Source organism: Amaranthus tricolor, chromosome 9 (assembly GCF_026212465.1).
Source record: "Amaranthus tricolor cultivar Red isolate AtriRed21 chromosome 9, ASM2621246v1, whole genome shotgun sequence".
Classification (NCBI taxonomy): domain Eukaryota; kingdom Viridiplantae; phylum Streptophyta; class Magnoliopsida; order Caryophyllales; family Amaranthaceae; genus Amaranthus; species Amaranthus tricolor.
In genome coordinates this window covers 29,316,357-29,326,194 of record NC_080055.1, presented here as the reverse complement: position 1 = coordinate 29,326,194, position 9,838 = coordinate 29,316,357, and the positions used below count along the sequence as shown (strand labels likewise).

Here is a 9,838-nt window from a genome sequence, read left to right as displayed (position 1 = left end):
TCACTGCATATTACGCTCATGATTTCATCATAAATCGTCTGATGTTGCTCAGCAGTTAAAGAACTCAAATGGCTTTGATGTTCGATACGTAATGCTTCCTTATCATGAAGTTAATCAGCGATCTCTTCCAATTACATCATTTAGGTATAACTTACTATTGTAGTCACAAAAAGAACATCCATTTCTACGTATAAAAGTATTTCAATCTCGTGAGGAGTGAAAATTTTTAATCGGAAATAGATTGCTTCATTCAAATTTATTATTCAATAAATAATATATTTACTATTAAAAAAAATTACTTTTTCTAATCCCCGTGAAGTAAATATTTATGTTTAATAAAATAATATATCCTTTAGAATATATCTGGATTGAGTATTGTCTAACTATGCACATAATTATTATTTCTGATATTATTTGCAACAAACAGTATAATCAATTGTAATCGCGTCGATAAAAAGGAAAGGATTAAGTGTAATTAGAATCAGCTGTGTAAACAAACAGTACAATTAGTATATTTAATTACGCAATAAACAATTATATAATGAGCATGTGATTTCCTCAATAAAAAGGAAATAATTAAGTCAGTTTCTTTTTTGGTCTTAAATGCTGATTTTGAACAAAAAATTATTCTTTCTGCAAATATATGCCACAAATAGCGGGTAATTTGGACAACATAGTAAATTTTACTTATTCAATCAACTTTGTTTTAAAAATGAGATGCCAGGTGATATCTGTTTTAGTATTAGATATAAATAGATTAACATTTCTAGACACAAAATCCGCCATACAAATAGTGTATACATTAATATACTAAAACTTGAATTTCCTCAAATATATAAAATAGCGTATACATTAATCTACTAAATCCGCCACTCAATCTTAAGGCAGGATATCCATTTAATATGCAATTATTTTGAGATCCATAAACTATATATTGTAGCACTTTAATCATTAATTAAATTAAGTTCTGATTATATTAATTAATATTTGAGTATAAGTTGATGGTTAAAGTCATAAAACGTCCAGATTATGCGTTGATAAGACCAAAGTTTAATTGCATTGGGTCAAAGAATAAACCGAAAATTATTTAGTTGCATTGTCTCTCTATGTGTTCGACTAATTGGGCAATTAGTTAGTGAAACTTGCAAATTTTTCACTAGGTTATGACTTATGACCATAAGCCTTTTCAAGAGAGGTAACTTGGTCTTCATTAGCTATAAAGATATAATTAAGGTTTTAAGGTTTATCTCTTTAAATTTGCTCCATATTATTTTGAAATTAATAATACTTTTTGAATTTAGGCGGATCTACTATTATCGAAAAAGAAATCAATTAGCCACGTGATACCTTTTCACCATTCAATTAACGGATTTTTGGGTTTGGTTATTTTTGTGTTCGGGTCAAAATTTTAAGGTTTCAACCCAGTTTTCACGGTTAGACTTCGAATCAATTTTCGAATCGAATCAATATATCCCAAGTCTAATCATTTACTTAGGGTCGAACGTATAAGTGGATAAGAATGGGCCTGTGCTTCTTATTCATCTAAAAATATTAAAAAAGACAATCTAATAGTTAATAGTTAGAGATCTATAATAATATGTATATTTAATAGTTAAAAGCCCATTATAATATATGTATTGCTCCATACCTCTCAAATCTTGGGGGCAACCCATCATTCACTTGCTATGATTAGTTCAGTATAAATACAATGTTTGTTGGTTTTCAATTACTTTGCCATTAAATTTGCAATATCACCTAAATAGTTCTCACATAAAAGCTTCAAGTATTGCAAATTCTGTAAGATGGAGAGAATTTCACTTTTGTAATAATTAGAAATTTTCAAAACAGATTCGATGATTCGATATTACCCGACATTGTAATTAACCCAACTTGATCTGACTTAAAAATGAATTTTAAATTATGTAAAATTTAACGTGGACACAAGACTCCATTTTAAATCGATCCGATACAAATGACCCAAAATCAACCTAATGACCGAAATGAACACCTCTTAGTCTAGGAATATTAGAGTTCATTTACTTCTAACTATACTTCAAAGACAAATATAGTAATGTAGCCAAGATAAAGGAGTACACTCACAAGTGCCACTAGCATATTAACAAGTTAAAAAAAAGAATTTCAAATTTATACACTTGTATAATCACCAAAGATTCTATGGACTAAACTAGCATGTATCTACTCATACTCTTCTCTTTAAAATATTCTACATGTCAGAGATAATCTAATTTCAGTAAGATACCTCTAGTAAAAAGGTGATAAAGATGAGTTATAATATTGACTAATACACAATTATTAAGCCTTTATTTATTGAAAATGAAATTAAATAGATGTATATTGGATTTAATGCTTTACAACCCATAAATCTTAATAAGAAAATATCATAAGCTGTCAAATTTTAGTTAGTCATAAGGTGTTTATCTATAATAAGAAACTTTGGTTGGCAACCACATCTATCCATACATACTAAAAAGGGTAAGCAATAAAGTATCATGAATTACGAAGAAGCAATGAGTATTTTACTTAAAGAAGAAATTGAAAGAGGTAATCTTTATAATGTGGTCCTTAATCTTTATAATGTCAAGTAGAAACAATTAAACAAAGAGGCCTAACTTTGGTGGTATTGTTGATTGTGATGGTTCAAGTCATTGCACTTAACAATGGGGAAACCATTGAAATAAGATCATATATGAATCATTGTATTAAGGAGAATCTATATGAAATAAGCTCTTTTTTATGTTAGGCCTTTTTACAACTTATGAGGCTATCCATGTTTCTTTTTTCTATCTTTTATGTTTGGGTTATTTTCTTGATTTATGGTATTTGATTGAAATTATGCAAACAATTCTATCTAAAAACAATCGGATCGTTAGATCGTAGAATCGTGCTATGATCCTATCAGCCAAAAAATTCTCGATCTTGGTAGGATTTTATGATCATACCGTTATTAAGATCCTATTACTTATGATCTAGATTGCTCGCCTATATTTTGGATCGTATTGTTGTACATAAGATTGTAGATCGGAATCAGAATTCTGATAACCATGTTGGTGAGACTAATGTATGATTTAGAGTTTCTACTGTATAAGTGTGTCGATGCAAGTAATTCTCATTCCAAAATTAAAAAATTCTTCAAGCAAATCAATGAAATCTAGCTAATGGTCTGGGTAAGGCTAAAAGCCCACATATGTTTTTAAAGGTATAGGCTAATTAAATTCATGAAACAACATGAATTTGTAAATAAATGATATGCTTGCAAAGTTTAGGTTTAGGTTTAATATCTTAGTACTAGGGTAAAACTCTAAAGTTTGCTAATCAAGTTTACTAAGATTAGGTTTAGGTTTGATTTCTTAGTTCAATTATTTAAAACTTGGACAAAAAATTAAAATAGAGTTGCAAATTGTAATAGGCAATAGGCATTAAACAATTAATATTACTTAATTTGAATTTGATTTAGGCTTATCATAAATAATTTCTAGTAATACACATAAGTTCCAATAATTAATATGAATTCACAATCCACATCAATCCTATAATATAGCTAGCCATTAAAAAGCTTCATCAATTATCAAACAAGTGACCTAAGACCAACCCACACTAGCCACCTTCATTAAATTGAGACTATATTATCTTTTTAGTATGTGTCATGTATGTTTTACCTAGCTATTTGCTTGAAAAACAAGTTTTGTAGTAATTTAATAGTGGTATTATTTTGAGAATCTATAATAAATTTTAATGTATATATATTTTGTATTTCCACTATAATCTTTTTATATAAAGACCTAAAAATCATTTATATTATATATATAATTATAAAACTTGTGTATATTTTTATAGTATGTTTCACTGCATGATGAAATTTTTCCGTTTTTAGAATTATTTAAATATTTTAAAAATAAAATATTAATAATTTTAAATTCACAATAACATTCACTAAAGATTGAGTTTGGCTTTGAAAATTTCGGTGTAAAGATGCTACTATATCATTAGACGTTTTTTAATATATGAATTAAAATTTCTATAACAATATAGCGATTTTACTTTATATCAAGGATCGTGTCGATGTATAATTTACGTTGTCATAATTTAGAAAATTTTAAAATTATTTTGGAAAATTTTTTTAGAACAATGGTGGGACCATGTCTTAAGCATTAGAAAAGTGTGACATTAACATTCATCAAAAATCAGTTTCATATTTGAGGAAAAACACCCCCACATATCTCACACCTTTGTGTATAGGTTGTTACATTTCACACTATGGGTCCCACCATTACACGTGTAGCTTTGTGAATGGTATAGTTTGGTAGTTCAATGGCAACCCCACCAGCCAATCAGCTTTCATATTCCCCTAAATATTACCCACCCATAAAAGTGTTATATTTGCCAAACAAGGCACTAAAATATATCAACTTTATTATAAAAGCCATGCTAAAAAATATTTATTTCATAATAAAAAAAAGTGTATACAAAAAATAGTTCAATGGAAAGTACTGATTCTTCTAATACTCAACCTTACCCTCAACTTCCTCCTGGTTTCCGTTTCCATCCTACGGATGAAGAACTTATTGTTCATTACCTTAAAAGGAAGGCATCTTCTTCCCCTCTTCCCGTCTCGATTATCGCCGAGGTCGATTTGTACAAGTTTGATCCATGGGAGCTTCCAAGTAACATACATACAATTTCTCATAGTTTTATTTATTTATTCATATTCTCGATTCTTGCTAAATTACTTTATGTTAAATGAAAGTTTTTATGTTTTTTTAATAAATAGATGAGAATATTGAACTCAATAAGACAGAAGAGTAATTAGACTCTTAAGTCTTACGGAATTTATCACTTTACGTTTGATCTAAAACTTTTCGACATGTTTTTTTTTTAAAAAAAAGAAATTAAATTCAGTGAATCGGAAGAGTAAATTATGATCAATTTAGTTTGTTGCATGTCTAGCTATTATATATTGATTGATTGATATTGTTAAATTTATGATCAATAGTTTATATATATATATATATATATATATATATATATATATATATATATATAATATATATATATATATATATATATATATATATATATATATATATATATATATATATATATATATATATATATATATATATATATAATCTCTCACATGTTGTTTCAATTATATTTTTACATACTTGTGTCGTAATGAATTTACTTTATCTCAAATCAAAAACTCTTATTATTCTATAAATAAAAAAAATGAAACTTGAACAAACAATTTAAAATATAATAAGTTAATTAATTGCACGTTTACTACATATATTGAATCTCAAATCAATATTCAATACTTTTATATACAATACATTCTCTCACATGTGATTCTAACTATATGTTTCATATTTGTATCTCTTATCAAATTTAATTTTACCAGATCAAAATCTCATATATTTTTCTAATAAGATATCAATAGTAAACACAATGAGACCAGTAAGAAAAAGTAGGATCCATTAAATAATTAATTAGTTGTAGAGAATCGAATCGATTATTTATCAGTTGGAGAGCAAGTCATGTGCATATGTTCGTTTCTCACTTGATTCTTCCATTCTCTGATCTTACCTTCTAATTGAAAAAATATCTTAATTAATTAGATGTATGTTTATAATATTTTTTTAACTATGAAAGTATGATCAATATAATAATAATAATAATAATAATAATAGTAATAATAATAATAATAATAATAATAATAATAATAATAATAATAATAATAATAATAATAATAATAATAATTGTATAATGTGATTAGGTAAGGCAATATTTGGAGAGCAAGAATGGTACTTTTTTAGTCCAAGAGATAGAAAGTACCCAAATGGGGCCAGGCCAAATAGAGCAGCAACTTCAGGTTATTGGAAAGCAACAGGAACTGATAAGCCAATATTAGCATCTAATGGAAATCATAAAGTTGGTGTTAAGAAAGCTCTTGTTTTTTATGGTGGTAAACCTCCAAGAGGTATCAAAACTGATTGGATTATGCATGAATATCGCCTTATGGATGCTACTTCTTCCTCTAAATTGCCTCATACTCTTGTTGATCATTCAAAGAAAGCCTCTCTTAGGGTATGTTTTATTATATTATTATATTTATTTCATGCAATTTTTTTAAGTACATCAGCAATAATTTTTTTTTTTTGGCATATAAAGATTTTTCATTCACCATAAAAAGCTACTATACAACCAAAACTTGGACATCTGCCTCACTTATTTGCATCAGTTTGAAAACAATAATATTTCATTACCCCAACGCCATTTATAAATAGCTTCTATTGATCTAGTTAGGATGAGTTTTGGAGATCGGGTGTACACAACTTACCCTTTTGGTGGGATATATATAATAAAAAAATTTATTTAAGAAATGATAGAATACATAACATTTCTTAGATGTTGGTGCTTCAACCATCAGCTTAAGTTTTTGGTTGAGTTGATTTCTTGACGCATGCATGCTAATATCAGAAGCCGGTTTGAACCTCATACACCCCTCATTTAATTTCTAGTAGAATACTTAGTAACCTGTATGATGAGAACATGTATTGAATCCACAAACTTATTGCTTAATGGGCTCTCATGTGAGGGAGTGTGATAAATTATATATATTAACGTGATAGAAAGGTACGGGTTTGAATAACATACATCCCTCATTACAAGTGGAACATTTTGCACCTTATATGTAGAAACATGTGTTGCAACTAGACTTATAACCCAAAAAATGTTTATCTAAGGGTATTTTATAACATATCTTAAACTTTTTATTGAGTTGATTACTTAACACAAAACCAATTCAAACTATTGTGTATTCATATATTACCCTTTTTACATGATATTAATTAGCTCAATTATTAAATTTTTTTGTTTGCATAAGTTATGTTAATTCAGATAGATTGAGTGTTCCATATTATTTGACTTCTCTTGATTTAATTTAGTGAAGCTCTTTATTAAATTAAAGAAACAAAAAGATAATTAAATTGAGTGCTCGCATCATTATTGATAAATTTCTTTTACTCTAATTATCTAACTCCCACTACTTAAAGTAAACCTAAATCCTACTAATATGTATTGTATCGATGTTTATTTGGATCATCAGATCAAATATTTTAGATCTATTGAAAGTCAGACTTGTATCACTATCAATATATATTTGTTTTTATATAATTTTATATTAATTTTAAAATCAGATCAAAATCAAATTTCATTATAAAGTCGAATAAATATCATTTTGAACAACTCTAATATTATACATATGCGTAAAAAATCATGCGAAATCAGGGATGTTATAGAAACGAGTGCCTTAATTTTGAAAGTGATATTACTTTTGGTGTTATAATTGTTAGTTTACTTTTAATTAGGTTAAATTATTATTATTTTTTCTTTTTGTAATTTATTGCTCTCCAGTTATGCGATCTTTTTGTTCATTCAACCTTCATTTTTATTTAAACAATCTACTTTGACTTAAAATACACATTAATTTTTACTTATGACTAATATATTAGGATAAATATTGTTAAATAAAATTTGATTCATCATAAAATACACATTCATAATTTTACATATTACTTATTCAAAATATATTCATAGTTTAAATATCAAAAGTGAATTTTAACACTTTAAAAAACCGAGCAACAATTTCTTTTAGACATTTTGGAGAAAATGTAGAAAACTCATCAAAACAAGAGAATAATAATGACAAATATATAACGAGAATTATGGACGTTGATATAGTGGTTTAATATTTTCACGTAACATTTGTAGGAATATCATTGTTCTCTTCCTTCCCCTTTATGCAAAAAAATAATGAATGTAGACTTTCTCTTTTTCATAATATTTATTTACTATAATGTTATATTTTAATTGTTTCAAATTACTTCCTACATTATTATAATTTTAACAAAAAAATCACATAAAAATCTAATACTTTGCCTTTATTTTTTTTCTTTATCTTTAAATTACTTTTATTTATTCACTAAAACCATCTCATCATTGAAGTTATTTTGGGTCATGCTTAGTTCACCTGATTTGTACCAATTAAAATTAATTTTTCTTATTTATATTGATATTTATTTATTGTAACTGATTTTTAATTATAAATTATAACCGCATTGAACTAATCAAAATTGGTTTATACTGATTGTCACTGATATTTATCCATTGTAACTAATTTTTCTAATGAAAACCTCTTACGGTCCGTATGGTAAATGATACTAAATAATGGAAATAAGAATGATTTGTAGTGTAAATTTTCATAATTAGTATCATGTCATTCTCATGATAATGAAAGTTTGATCATAAAAAAAGTTTTTTCTTCACAATTTTCCATAACCACCTAATATCACATGTTTAAATTGTAAAACATTGGAATTAATGAATTTTGTTAAAAAAATAAAATTGTTGAAGGAGTATAATCATGACCATTAAACTTTTCAAGAGATATATATACTTAGTAAAATTACACTAACTTTCTATTACAATTCCCACCATCTGGTATTGATTACCAAACTTGCCCTTTGGTGCATTTTTGTGTACATCACTTATTATTATTATTTTTTCTTCTTTAGCACTAACAATAAATTCTTTCCATTGATGATGATGACTAGCTTGATGATTGGGTATTATGTCGAATCTACAAGAAAAACAATTCCCAAAGACCATTAGATCACGAAAGAGATGATCTAATCGAAGAAATGATCAAACAACAAAAATTCATGCGAACAATTTGTTCCAAACCTACATCAACCGTTGGATTAATGATTGATCATCCCAATAATACCAATCACAATCATGATCAACAACATATATTTGATGTATCACAATTAAGAACATCAACATCAACCCATCATGATCATCATCATGATCTATATGGATTATCCTCTGATCATCAGAAAACAACTTCACTTTATTGGGATGATCAAATGGGGTCCGTTGGATCATCATCAAGTACAAGATTTCACCAACAATCTGATCAGACGGCTGGGAATACAACTGATGGAAATAATTCATCATTTGTTTCAATGTTAAGTCAACTTCCTCAAGGAATGAATAATACAAGTGTCCCTTTTAATATGGGGAACCCCTTATTAGTTGGGAATATTGCTGATGCTGTTTTAAGGCCAACATGGAATTCATAGGATTTTTCATCAAAATATTTAAGTCATTATATATATTATATTGAAGCAAAATATTCCTACAAATGTATTAATTAATTAATTAAGAGACTATATATAAATACATATATATACATATTTTATAGTTTTTACATTTTAATTATAATTATATTATAGGTAGGTTGTAAGAATTTTAATTTGTGATAGTCTGCATGTATAGGTAAGTTTTTCAGTTTTTTTTTTTTTTAATTACTTTATTATTATTATTATTATTATCAGTATTTATTGTTGTATATCATACAAATATTTAGTAATTTAAAGTATATAGCAGAACTATTTTTGTTTTTAGTATTTAAGTTTAATATGAGTTGCCGTATTTTTTTTCTTTTTATACTCTGCTCATAATTTTTTTATGGGAAAAATACACTGCGTATGATAATAATGATAAGTTTAGTCATTAGATTTTTGTATAGTTTGGGAAATTGATCATCATGTTTGTACTATAATTTTTAGTTGTTTGTCTCATTTTTCATTTTAATTTATCGTAGTTAATTTGTCTATGTTTATTTTTTATATAAGTTTAAGGTGAAGCCCTCTTCCAATCCCAATCATCTTTTGAATCCATAGAGGTACATAATAACATAGCTAATTAATTTATGTTATTTTCGTAGAAAAATATGGGTTAGTCTAGAGTGATT

General features: G+C 26.6%; 1 protein-coding gene across 1 annotated transcript; it reads left to right on the top strand.

Annotated features, from left to right (window-relative positions):
* Positions 1-4,456: 4,456 nt before the first annotated feature.
* Positions 4,457-9,244, top strand: LOC130823557 (NAC transcription factor 25-like). The gene is made up of 3 exons (XM_057688204.1): positions 4,457-4,682; positions 5,795-6,105; positions 8,634-9,244. The coding sequence occupies exons 1-3, from the start codon at positions 4,499-4,501 to the stop codon at positions 9,162-9,164; spliced, it is 1,026 nt and encodes a 341-aa protein (XP_057544187.1). The 5' UTR covers positions 4,457-4,498; the 3' UTR covers positions 9,165-9,244.
* Positions 9,245-9,838: the final 594 nt, after the last annotated feature.